This window comes from Saccoglossus kowalevskii, chromosome 15 (genome assembly GCF_978046115.1).
Source record: "Saccoglossus kowalevskii chromosome 15, keSacKowa6.1, whole genome shotgun sequence".
NCBI lineage: Eukaryota > Metazoa > Hemichordata > Enteropneusta > Harrimaniidae > Saccoglossus > Saccoglossus kowalevskii.
This window is the reverse complement of record NC_140655.1, coordinates 7,032,617-7,047,178: the sequence shown is the minus strand read 5'-3', so window position 1 is coordinate 7,047,178 and position 14,562 is coordinate 7,032,617. Positions and strand designations below refer to the sequence as shown.

The 14,562-nt window shown below is 32.8% G+C and overlaps 1 protein-coding gene and 1 long non-coding RNA gene across 3 annotated transcripts in view; one reads left to right on the top strand and one right to left on the bottom strand.

The window, feature by feature from the left end:
* LOC146733901 (uncharacterized) overlaps positions 1-14,562 on the top strand; it is a 90,246-nt gene that overhangs the window by 67,557 nt on the left and 8,127 nt on the right. The window lies entirely within an intron of this gene.
* LOC100378478 (agrin) overlaps positions 7,093-14,562 on the bottom strand; it is a 108,705-nt gene continuing 101,235 nt past the window's right edge. For both annotated transcript variants that reach the window (XM_085508673.1, XM_085508674.1), the window contains exons 26-29: positions 14,335-14,431; positions 13,761-13,988; positions 11,586-11,689; positions 7,093-11,045 (exon numbers count right to left, since the gene is read on the bottom strand). In XM_085508673.1, the coding sequence (XP_085364799.1) occupies positions 10,894-11,045; positions 11,586-11,689; positions 13,761-13,988; positions 14,335-14,431 (581 nt within the window). In that variant the 3' untranslated portion in view covers positions 7,093-10,893. The remainder of the gene's footprint in view (positions 11,046-11,585; positions 11,690-13,760; positions 13,989-14,334; positions 14,432-14,562) is intronic.

Below are 14,562 nucleotides of genomic sequence, written 5' to 3'. Positions count from 1 at the left end.
GTCTTACCATCTTGATTTTAATTATGGACGAAATGGACATATCGACTATCCTGAGTGTAAAGGTATTTTGTGGAGATTGTGTCATTACAAAAACAATAATGATGTCTCATTTCATTCCAGATTCTGCCATAGAGGACTTTGGATTATGAGACTACCTTATATGGCTGTAAACTGCTTCACTACAGACAGCAATTTAATCGTATTTTTATTGATTGGTCTGATTAGATTATGGCCATTTACTACTGTGTTTTGATTTGGATATTTCCCTGGGCTCAGTATATACAATGCTCAGCATAAGATATTAGAACTCGTACTGTGACATCTATGCACGCTGCATTATATGATTGTAGACTTCTACCACTCTTCCTTATAATTGAATATATATGTAGATGAGGTAGGTAACATCTTGACAATGACATCACGCAGTTGAGTCGAAACATATATACAAGACGGAATTTGATACGTCGAAAAAAATGTGTCATCATACAAGCTGGTCTCTGATTGATCTGACCATGGTCTGACTAATTGGGCGTTACAAATGGCAGCCAATCAGGCACAATCTTGTAAGTAGACTTGCATTGAATCGTGTCACGCTGTTTTGGGTTGTGAAAGCTCCAAATATAATTCATGGTTTTACTTCAATTTTTATTATTAAAAATGTCACTAAAATCTATTGAAATCCCACAAACGTAACAATTTCAATAAAAGTGAAATTTTCTGACATTGCGCACTTTACAGAAGTTACGAAAATATGATGAAAGAATTGAATTGCTTAAAAGTGATTTCATCATACAAATATTTTAAGTTATGCATCAGCGACGCCTGGTATAAGACGCAATCGTTACTGACAGATGAAACTATATAATTATATAGTTACCAAATTCGAATAGAGCATTGAACCGAAATGACATAACTATTATAGAATTATATATTATCCATTTATTTTCGTTCACCTGCGAAGTAGCAATTTAACTTATGGGCAGTGACAACCCTAAATTATAACTAAACTTGCAAAAGAAAAGTTATTTTTTATTCAAGCAAACAAAGGAATTCAATTCAATATATTTTTCGTATCGATATGATAAATAAATAAATATCTTCTTTGTACCAAAAGCCGGTGTCCATAGTACTGAATAAATATGTAATACTGCGAATTAAATATACTGATTTATAGATCGCCATGCTGGAGTAAACCATTTTTTTTAGAAAACCAATTACTATGATGTTGACTATAATAAGCGAATTGCATAACGATAGTGACAAATATAAATCGCACATATCACCCATCTTTGATGTACATTTCCTTGATGTAGTCATATCCCGTGATTACTTCAGTTTTATACACAATCATACTCGATAAATTTAACTTCCCCTCCCATTGTATACTAACAATATATATATATTGCATGATCCTTTTTATGAAATGAACATAAACTGCCTAACAGTTTCAAAATAGTATCGCAGTATATCTAAGCAAATTTTAGTCAAACAAATATTTTTCAGTCCTCATTTTGGCGGAAGAAATAAAATTGTAAGGAAAATGAATATATTTCGTATAATACTGACTTCTGCTTCTCATAATCAGCAGTACAAGTGTCTCATTTTTATGCCAGATTGTTTTTTTAAATTTAATTAGCACAATTCAAACGTGTAAGTTATTACAACGACAAGAAACAATAGTTGGCGACAAAAACAACAACAGTGGGAATAGGGAACCCCCCATAATTCCTTCAACCATCTAATGAAACAGGCAAGGTTAAAATTTGATCAATCTTATCAATATCTAATTGCACTAGTGTTGGTTTCATATTTTACATTCAGAAACAAACATCTGTTATAATATTCGATTACAAATTTCTCTAAGGTACATTTTCTACAATATCTTCATAAATATACGAGTCTACTATACGAAACTTGAACTGCGCCGATATTATATACTGGTTGATAATATTATCAAGTTTGGAGTAGATTGAACAAAATTACGTGATTTATCCTTGCCACAATGACGTTAATGACGGCGCCGAAGGAAACGACAGACATTGTAACTATACATGGATCCTTTTCAGAGATATGGGTCAAGGACAGCCGTTCAGTTATTTCGCACCCTATCTGAAAAATACATTTACACATTATGTCATAAAATTGTGTGTGTGTGTGTGTGTGTGTGTAACGTATGAACGTAATTCCAGACATGTCCGAGAGAACAGTGTTGACTTCATTCGATTACGGACAAATAAGTTTTGCTAATAAGTATTCATATAAAATTTTCTCCATAACATAATTTTTGACAGAACATCTACATCCTTTTCTAACTAGGTTTTACGGCAATTTAAAAATATGCGGATTATGCAAATATCTACTGGATATCCTCATATGGCGTTTCCCTACAGAACCACAAATCATCTATCAGCATATACAACTAGATAGCAAGTCTTATTCATGCCATGTTAGCCACTAACTAATAACCAAAAGTAAACCATGCATAATAAAAATGATACTACTGTACAAGGAATGTGTAATGTGTATTTATTATGGAAGTCCAGAAACCCAAACCAAATGTTTTAAAAATTACAATATGCACATTACACTACACATGGTTCATTCACTTATATAATATTGGTACATCCATTTTAACCAGATGAATATACAAATTAACTAATATAACTTGTTATCGATGGAATACACTCACAACAGTTTTGTCCATATTTTTCAACATTTAAGATCCAGACCTGTGAGCAATGGGATAATTTATCTATTTGGTTCAAAATTAAATAAATACATAGTTTACATGATAAAATATGCACATTTGCATAGAAAAAATGAAATCCAAGATGACTGCCATTTTGACGTATATATAAGAATATATAAGAAATCCCATAGAAGATGAAAAGATTGTTTTTTAAAATAGCAGGCATTTTGAAGTTTTGGAGTGTATTTTCACTGATTATATGTGCCCTCTTGCATGTAGCAATAGTAAATCTCACTGAAACTTCAACCATGTATTATCTCAAATTCATTTGCATTCACAAATGTGCATATTTGTCTTACCATGCAAGTTATCAACACAGACAACCCTACTCCAGGGACATATTGCTGTAAGTATGCACACAGACATCTTCTTATCACTGTTGATTGATATTCTTTTTTGGTGAAAATGTTTTCACCTAGCTAGTTTTCACAAAAAGGGCACAACGAGTGGAGAGGCAACTAAGACAAGTTCTTATGTATACATAATATTTCAGACAAATTATTACGTAAAAACAAGAAAAGAAAATTAAGTTTATTTTCTTTGAATAAAAAATAAGTCCAGTAAAAGTATTTATTTTAGAGCATCCAAAGTTAAATACACACGACATTTAGTTCATTTAATAACAAAAAGAATGCCTTATAATATTTGACGTATACATGACATACAGCCCTGGATATGCAAATGAGAGCAAAATGCTGATACGTGAGCTGTTTCATCCAATCACTGAGAAAATATGAAGTTCATTGATTGTGCAAAATGATTGTGTTCATTCATTCCACAAAATTATTTCATTTCAATACAAGTCAAATTTTCGAATTCACTGTAATAAAATCTTCATTGAAAATGTTAGAAACATCAAACCATTAAAGGGTCAATCCTATAGTTTCTTCTTGTTTTTGCATTAAATACATATCTTCAATGAATTCATTTTTGATTGAATTCCTCCAAACAAATTTCAAGTGAAAAAAAAAATATTCCCAATTATTTGTGGATCTCTTCTCTCTGGGCAGGTTTTGGTTTCTGTATACAAGTAAACGTAACAAGAGCCTCTTTAAGCGTAGTAAAACTTGACAAATGATGATAAGTCTCAAAATGATCTTAAGTACAAAGATTTGAGCTGAAAGACTACAGCAGAATTGAGACAACATTGAAACACATAAAATGATTATTTGTATATCACCCCCTAGCATAAATGAATAAAATGCTGGCTCAGGTATTTTGTTATTGCTATGTACAATCAGAGGACGATGTTTACTACAATTAGTGAACATAAAAAGAGGACTTTCCTACCTCTTTGAATAAAAAAACGAACGTCACAAATTAATATTACTGCAAACTGTCTTAATTTCACAAATCAGCAAAAACAATTTTTCAATTACCGAAAAATATCATATCTTCCGTGTGTGAAAAAACAACAGATTTACCTCATTTAATTAAAATGTCTGTTAAAAACTGCAGAAAGGTTCTTATATGCAATACATATCTGCAAATTTGCATATCAATTACCTAATTTGCATCCTAGTTAAGAAGCATTGCCTTTAAAAAACATAAAAACATATAAAGTTAAAACTAAGCAGAATTATTGATATAGAAGATTGTTCATGTTTTTAAAAACAGAGAATGTATAAACAGACATTCAAATTACGAAAAGCATAATCAAACAATATTAGGTAACCTTATTATCATATATGAAAATTATTTGCATAATTAGTATACTAGTTGCATATGTGAGGGCATGGAGATATAAATAATAAACGCAGACTTGTGAAATATTTTGCATCTGTTATCATAACTTCGTCAATATTGAAAGATGAATGGTTCGTTTTTTGAAACAGCAAAATACTGCAAAAGCTGCTCTCTGATTGGTCTGATCCAGGTCTGACTATCTGGTGTTACAAATGGCAGCCAAGCAGACACAATTTTGTAAGTAGACTTGCATTGAATCGTGTCACACTGTTTTGGGTTGTGAAAGCTCCAAATATAATTCTTGGTTTTACTTCAATTTTTATTATTAAAAATGTCACTAGGATTTTTCCGAAATTTCACAATTCTATCGAAATCCCACAAACGTATCTATTTCAATAAAAGTGAAATTTTCTGACAGAGCGCACTTTACAGAAGTTATGAAAATTTGATGAAGGAATTGAATTGTTTAAAAGTAATTTCATCATACAATATATGCTTGGCATCAGCAACGCCTGGTATAAGACGCAATCGTTACTGATAGATGAAACTATATAAGTATATAGTCACCAAATCCGAAGAATAGCGCATTGCATCGAAATGACATAACTATTATAGAATTATATATTATCCATTTATTTTCGTTCACCTGTGAAGTAGCAATTTAACTTATGGGCAGTGACAACCCTAAATCACAACTAAACTTACAAAAGTTATTTTAGTTCAAGCAATCAAAGGAATTGAATTCAATACCTTTTTCGTATCGATATGATAAATGAGTCTTCTCTGTACCAAAAGCCGGTGTCCATAGTACTGAATAAATATGTAATACTGCGAATTAAATATACTGATTTATAGATCGCCATGCTGGAGTAAACCATTTTTTTTTAGAAAATCAATCACTATGATGTTGAAGAAATTAAGCGAATTGCATAACGATAGTGACAAATATAAATCGCACATATCACCCATCTTTGATGTACATTCCCTTGATGTAGTCATATCCCGTGATTACTTCAGTTTTATACACAATCATACTCGATAAATTTAACTTCCCCTCCCATTGTATACGAACAAATGGGTGACTCAATCATGTGACTCGCCATCTTATATTTTGTAAATATTTCGGCAACAGTGTGCGTATATTGTACAACTTTAGCAGGAACATATTCTCACATTGTTTGGTAAAGCACTTATCAAAGGTTGCTTGGGGAAATATATTTATATTTATATATATAACAATTGAATATATGATAGGGTATGTAATAATAATTGTATGATAACATTTTTATCTTCAGCAGGACATGTTATATATCAACCCCAATGTCCTTTTTACACTAATAATATTAATCGCATGATCTTTTTTTTATGAAATGAACATAAACTGCATACAAGTTTCCAAATATAGCAGTTTATCTAAGCAAAATGTCAGTCAAACAAATATTTTTCAGTCCTCATTTTGGCGGAAGAAATAAAATAAAATTGTAAAGAAAATGAATATATTTGGTATAATACTGACTTCTGCTTCTCATAATCAGCAGTATGAGTGTCTCATTTTTATGCCAGGTTGTTTTTTTAAAATTTAATTAGCACAATCATTTAAGTTATTACAACGACAAGAAACAATAGTTGACGACAAAAACAACAACAGTGGGAAAAGAGGACCCCCCCCCCCCATAATTCCTTCAATCATCTAATGAAACAGGCAAGGTTAAAATTTGATCAATCTTATTATTATCTAATTGCACTAGTGTTGGTTTCATATTTTCCATTCAGAAACATACATCTGTTATAATATTCAATTACAAATTTCTCTAAGGTACATTTTCTACAATATCTTCATAAATATACGAGCCTACTATACGAAACTTGAACTGCGCCGATATTATATACTGGTTGATAATATCAAGTTTGGAGTAGATTGAACCAAATCACGTGATTTATCCTTGCCAGAATGACGTTAACGACGGCGCCGAAACAAACGACAGATATTGTAACTATACATCGACCCTTTTCAGAGATATGGGTCATGGACAGCCAGTCAGTTATTTCGCACCCTATCTGAAAAATACATTTACACATTATGTCATAAAATTGTTTAACGACCCAATCAAAAAACGAATAGCGACAAATAGTATGAACGTGACGTATGAACGTAATTCCAGACATGTCCGAGACAACGGTGTTGACTTCATTCGATTACGGACAAATAAGTTTTGCTATTAAGTATTCACAGAAAATTTTCTCCACAACATAATGTTTGACAAAACATCTACATTCTTTTCTATCTAGGTTTTACAGCTATTTAAAAATATCGCAAGACAACATACGTCACAAATATGCCGATTATGCAAATATCTGCTGGATATCCTCATATGGCGTTTCCCTACAGAACCACAACTACATGTTTTGATCTAGAAAACCATGTAAATAAAAGATTAAGAAGAGGTTAATTTATGTAAAATAGACAAAATGTTGATTTTTTTTCATCACAATTCCTGTCTGAATCCTTTTTTTCATTGTAATCATAGTGAACACAGGTTTCAAACAAAACCTGTCAGCACATACAACTAGATAGCAAGTCTTATTCATGCCATGTTAGCCACGAACTAATAACCCAAAGTAAACCATGCATAATAAAAATGATACTACTGTACAAGGAATGTGTAATGTGTATTTATTATGGAAGTCCAGAAACCCAAACCAAATGTTTTAAAAATTACACTACACATGGTTCATTCACTTACATATTGGTACACCCATTTTAACCAGATGAATATACAAGTCAACTAATATAAATTTTTAACGATGGAATTCATATTTTTCAACATTTTAGATCCAGACCTGTGAGCAATGGGATAATATATCTATTTGGTTCAAAATTAATAAAGAAATTAAATAAATACATGGTTTTGTTCAAAATGATTTTGGCGAGAAAATTGAGACATTTGAAAGAGTCAACTGAAAAGGCCGCCGCTATAACACAAGAACAAAAAGAAGTTTCACATGTAAAATTTCAGTTAATATATTGTAGCAATAGTAAAATTAATTTATTATAAAAATTAAGATTACCTGTTTGAATCTCATATAGGCTTGCAAGTAAAATAGTGATTACAAATTTACTAAAAACATCAATTCCATTTTAGCTAAAAACATTAAAAAACAAAATGTAGTATAGTATATGTTTTTATTTTACAAAATGGGATACACAGGCATATAAATGAGCCACTCAAATGCACGTAGATATGTAAAAAAACTAAAAGTAAAATGTGTTTTTTTCATAACAAAAAAAAAACAGATGACACACACGAATGTGTTTGGAAACATCAGATCGCATGATAGAATATGCACATTTGCATAGAAAAAATGAAATCCAAGATGACTGCAATTTTGAAGTATATATAAGAAATCCCATAGAAGATGAAAAGATTGTTTTTTAAAATAGCAGGCATTTTGAAGTTTTGGAGTGTATTTTCACTGATTATATGTGCCCTCTTGCATGTAGCAATAGTAAATCTCACTGAAACTTCAACCATGTATTATCTCAAATTCATTTGCATTCACAAATGTGCATATTTGTCTTACCATGCAAGTTATCAACACAGACAACCCTACTCCAGGGACATATTGCTGTAAGTATGCACACAGACATCTTCTTATCACTGTTGATTGATATTCTTTTTTGGTGAAAATGTTTGCACTTAGCTACTTTTCACAAAAAGGGCACAACGAGTGGAGAGACAACTAAGACAAGTTCTTATGTATACATAAGATTTAAGACAAATTATTACATGAAAAGAAGAAAATAAAATTAAGTTTTTTTTCTCTGAATAAAAATTAAGTCCAGTAAAAGTATTTTTTTTAGAGCATCCAAAGTTAAATACACACGACATTTAGTTCATTTATTAACAAAAAGAATGCCTTATAATATTTGACGTATACATGACATACAGCCCTGGATATGCAAATGAGAGCAAAACTACAATGCTGATACGTGAGCTGTTTCATCTAATCACTGAGAAAATATGAAGTTCATTGATTGTGCAAAATGATTGTGTTCATTCATTCCACAAAATTATTTCATTTCAATACAAGTCAAATTTTCGAATTCACTGTAATAAAATCTTCATTGAAAATGTTAGAAACATCAACCCATTAAAGGGTCAATCCTATAGTTTCTTCTTGTTTTTGCATTAAATACATATCTTCAATGAATTCATTTTTGATTGAATTCCTCCAAACAAATTTCAAGTGAAAAAAAAATATTCCCAATTAATTGTGGATCTCTTCCCACTGGGCAGGTTTTGGTTTCTGTATACAAGTAAACGTAACAAGAGCCTCTTTAAGCGTAGTAAAACTTGACAAATGATCATAAGTCTCAAAATGATCTCAAGTACAAAGATTTGAGCTGAAAGACTACATGAGAATTGAGACAACATTGAAACACAGAAAATGATTATTTGTATATCACCCCCTAGCATAAATGAATAAAATGCTGGCTCAGGTATTTTGTTATTGCTATGTACAATCAGAGGAGGGTGCTTACTACAATTAGTGAACATAAAAAGAGGACTTTCTTACCCCTTTGAATAAAAAAGCGAACGTCACAAATTAATATTACTGCAAACTGTCTTAATTTCACAAATCAGGAAAAATTTCAAAATTTTGTGAAACACTGAAATTTTCCCTGCGCTCCTAACGACATTGAGTGCCAGTGACTTTCGCGAAATTCAACAATGCCATAAAATCCTCAAATCATGAAAATGTCTAGGAGTGACAAATAAACAGTTCCCAACATTACCGACATGCACGGAAGGGTCCATCTAAATTGGCTATGCAAGCCGGGCAATATCAAACCAGAGAGGGCAATATTACCCATTTGATACAAAGTTTGCCAAACTCCAAATTACATACATAAAAGCCTGAGTTGAGAAAATACAAAATATAAAATACGAAAAAACGCAGCTTTACTACAATAAACAGTGAGGCACTAAAAGGTGAAGTTGAATTAGGCATACATAATTTTGTTTTCACATTTTTTAACTATACGCTGCGATAATATTCATATTAGCAATACGATTTGCATGGACATAATAAAATACATTAAAAATATTGTCATTTAAGACGATGCTTGTCAGGTTAATTGATTAGTAGTATTGTCACATGATTTTAATACATGGTTTGGACAGGACCATCAGGTTTTGCAGCAATTGAACATTATTACCATGGCAACCACAACAGATCATAATAATAATCCCATCATACACATTTTCAGTGTAAATGGGACAAAAACAATTTTTCAAATACCAAAAAATATCATATCTTCCATGTGTGAAAAAACAACAGATTTACCTCATTTAATTAAAATGTCTGTTAAAAACTGCAAAAAGGTTTTTATATGCAATACATATCTGAAAATTCCCATATCAATTACCTAATTTGCATCCTAGTTAAGAAGCATTGCCTTTAAAAAAACATAAAAACATCTGAAGTTAAAACTAAGCAGAATTATTGATTTAGTAAGATTGTTCATGTTTTTAAAAACAGAATATATAGACAGACATGCAAATTATGAAAAGCATAATCAAACAATATTAGGTAACCTTATTACCATATATGGAAATTAATTGCATAATTAGCATACTGGTTGCATATGTGAGGGCATGGAGATATGAACAATAAACACTGACTTATAAAAAAAATTGAAATATTTTGCATCTATTATCAAAACTGAAAGATGAATGGTCTGTTTTTTTGGAACAGCAAAATACTATTAGTTCTGAATGGAGATGAATAATTTAAAAACAGACTGGAAATAGAATGAACTGTTATATGCAAATGAGTTTCCATATATGGCATCATCTGCCTTATATTGAAGCAGCAAATTACTATCAACTCAAAATGGGAATGAATAACTTACAACCTGACATGGTACAATATACAATAGAATAATAAAAGTATTTTTTTAATATTTGAGGTTTACCAGTTTTATTTGTTACAGTAAGGAAGGTAGTATTTCAACTAAAATTCTGTGTAAATATGATAAAACATACAGTGAAGTAGAAAACACTGAATCTTTAAAAAAAAAAGCCATGGCACTCACCATTAGAGTTTTGTCAAGTGCAAGACAATATATTGCAAGGCATGATTCACCTGGGTTATTGAATAGTGAGCACCAGGCAAACCAATAAAATCAAAGTACACCTGGTCATGAACCAATCAGAATTAAGTTTGTTAAATATCCACCAATCATAATGCATATATTACCATATCGTGACACACCAATAGAAGAAGCTTGAGTATTGGTTTCCCAGGATTTGTTTTTGAAAAAGGTTGAGTTTAAAAAAAATAATACTATACATTTTTTTTCAGCATTTTCTGCTTCTTGTCAGATAATTGACAAGTATGTATGTTTAATATACAAGGGTTTAATGAAGACTGACTGACACTGCCTAATAGAGCTATTGGTCCGGACAGAAGGAATCTGGTTGTCTGTCTTTTGCATTGTGAACTAAATGAAGACTATTTCCTGCAATCCGAACATCTTTTATACACCCCTCAAAGTTGGTGATGAATCCACCAGTCAAGCCCTCTTGGGGGTCATTGTATCCGCCTGTAGAAATAATAAAATGATCAAAGGGATGAAGAGGAAGGCAATATTCATGCAATTTTAGTTTACATACATGTAGCACATTGTTGCTGTCGAATGTCAGTGTTTCAATTACAAGTGCAAATTACTTGGATGATCACATTTCCAAAGATAATAATTCATGGGGGGTCCTCAAATTTGAAACAGCAGTTATAAATAATTGCAATATTTCAGCATTGTAAGTTTTACCTTAAGGTGCCAAATTGCGGCATTTTGACTTTTGAAATTCCAATTGCACATACAACCAGTCCCTTCCTGATAGGTACATGTTTTACCCCATAGAGCAGCCAAAGTATTTGCCTGGGTTTATTTTATATTGCACCGACTCAAAGTCGGTTGAAACGCTTCAATTGATCAGACAGCAATGAAATACTTGTGATTTCCTAATAACAGCTGTTATAAATTATTTATTTACCTAGAATGCAAACATTTTTCAAGAACAAACATAACCTCCTTAACTAATTGTTAATTTCCTCTTGGTTTAAATTTAATAACACAACTCACCGATCCATAATGTTCCACTAATATCCAGCTGGGTAGTGCCACGTTTTGCCTGCAATGTCACTGGGTCCTCGCCATCTACTTGTAGCGACCCCTCTCGAAGTGATCTGAAACAAGAAATTGAACAAGTCATTGTCAATGACACGTCCCCGTTCCGTTCATATTTGAGTGACATATACATTCAAAGCAGATCATGACCGAAATGCACCTGCATATGTACAACACATTGTGCTAAATCTGAACAAAATCCATCCATGCATGACTGAGATCCGGTTCTGGAATTGTGAAAATACGTGATTTTGATGCATTTTCGGCCTTAAAATGGCCATCATTCCGCTATTGTTAAGCAGATCATGAAACAAATGCACATATCTATTTGTGACATGATGTACCATGTGCGTGTGAAGTTTGAACTTGATCAATCCAGACATGTCTTGGATACGAATCCAGAACTGAATTCTTTAACAAAATGGCCGCCAGTCGGCCATTTCGAACTTGATCCGAAAAAAAAAAAGACGTGCATCAAGGTCCTATTATGTTTAATGTATGTACCAAATTTGAACAAAATCCATCCATGCATAACTGAGATACGGGTCCGGAATGGTGAAAATGTGCGATTTCAATGCATTTTCGGCCTTAAAGCGGCCCCCATTTGGCTATCGTTAATGAGATCATGAAACAAATGCACATACATATTTGTGACATGATGTACCTTGTGTGTGTGAAGTTTGAACTCGATCAATCCAAGCATGTCTCAGATACGGATCCAGAACTGAATTCTTTAAAACAAAATGGCCGCCAGTCGGCCATTTCGAACCCGACCCAAAAAAAAAAATGACGTGCATCAAGGTCCTATTATGTTTAATGTATGTACCAAATTTGAACAAAATCCGTCCATGCATAACTGAGATCCGGGTCCGGAATGGTGAAAATGTGCGATTTTGATGCATTTTCGGCCTTAAAATGGCCGCTATTCGGCTATCGTTAATGAGATCATGAAACAAATGCACATACATATTTGTGACATGATGTACCTTGTGTGTGTGAAGTTTGAACTTGATCAATCCAGACATGTCTCGGATACGGATCCAGAACTGAATTCTTTAAAACAAAATGGCCGCCAGTCGGCTATTTCGAACTTGATCCGAAAAAAAAAATGACGTGCATCAAGGTCCTATTATGTTTAATGTATGTACCAAATTTGAATGAAATCCGTCCATGCATAACTGAGATCCGGGTCCGGAATGGTGAAAATGTGCGATTTCAATGCATTTTCGGCCTTAAAGCGGCCGCCATTTGGCTATCGTTAATGAGATCATGAAACAAATGCACATACATATTTGTGACATGATGTACCTTGTGTGTGTGAAGTTTGAACTCGATCAATCCAAGCATGTCTCAGATACGGATCCAGAACTGAATTCTTTAAAACAAAATGGCCACCAGTCGGCCATTTCAAACCCGATCCAAAAAAAAAAATGACGTGCATCAAGGTCCTATTATGTTTAATGTATGTACCAAATTTGAACAAAATCCGTCCATGCATAACTGAGATCCGGGTCCGGAATGGTGAAAATGTGCGATTTTGATGCATTTTCGGCCTTAAAATGGCCGCTATTCGGCTATCGTTAATCGGATCATGAAAAAAATGCATGTGCATATGTCCCATATAATGTGTGATGTATGAGTGAAGTTTGAACTTAATCGGTCCATGCATGTTCGAGATACAGGTGATCACGGACGCACGGACATAAGTCCCCGTTTTCGGACTGCGTCCGAACGGGGACTAATAAACGGAATTAGAGCTAGTACTTGTGAGAAAATATATACCACATTGAAAATTTCGATTAAAAAAGATTTGTTCAGAGCCTACAGATATGTGTTTCATACCAGTAATATATGAACACAACATTGGTTTTATGTAGAGTAAATCACAATGTATTCAATGGCAGCTGTGGAGTGATTCTTGCCTGACCGATTTAATTGGGTTTAGCTGGAAAACATCTGTCCATTAGATCAGAGATTAAAAATCAGAATTAAAACCAAAGGAAGAGATGTTTCCCTTTTCTTTTGAGGAGCTTTTTAAAACAAAATAAGATAACAGGAACTGCCTACAGCATACTGACATGAAGTGACATCATAGACAGGAAGTGACATCATAGACAGGAAGTGACATACCTTGTGGCGCTGACTGTATGCCATTCATTATCGTTCACTATCTGTTCAGATGTAATTGTAATGGCACCAGACCCCAAGTTGAAAGCAAACTGTACTAAACCATCCGTGACAGCAACAGAAATGAAATCACCCATCTTGCCTTCAGCAACGCCATTCCATAGCAATAAACCGTTGGCTTCAGATGTGCGAAATGTTAGCTCAAAATCGTTAGAGCGTTGAGCTCTTTGTCTGATAACAAAACAACAATTATTATATGGATGATGTTTCTTTATACATAGCATTTGTCTTGATGCCATTTTTGTGTTTCCTATCACTAAGGTTTTATGTTAGAACAGCATAGAACATTTGCACTCCATAAAAACCTAATATTAATAAAAGCACATTTAGTGAATTATCATACAACTGCATTCTTAGAATCATACACACACACACACACACACACACACACACAAAATAAAATGATGATAACGTAGATTTCAGCGAGGGTACATTCATTACATTCATGCACAATATCATTCACTGCTGCGTAGATATCATTTCAAAATATTTAAATAAATTATTAAAGTTGACTTACTCTGTGTTAATCATATTCATATAACTGTAGAAGGAGTTACCGTCAAAGTTGACTGGTCCATCAATATTTATCGGCGGCTCTGTCATGACTATCTCCACTAGTTCAAAATAAAGAGAATTAATCAATATATACTGATGCTGACAAATCATTTAATATAAAGCAAACCCTGGACAGATAATGCTGATAAAAACTTGGGTACTGGATTTCTTTAAAAATTACATATGAATA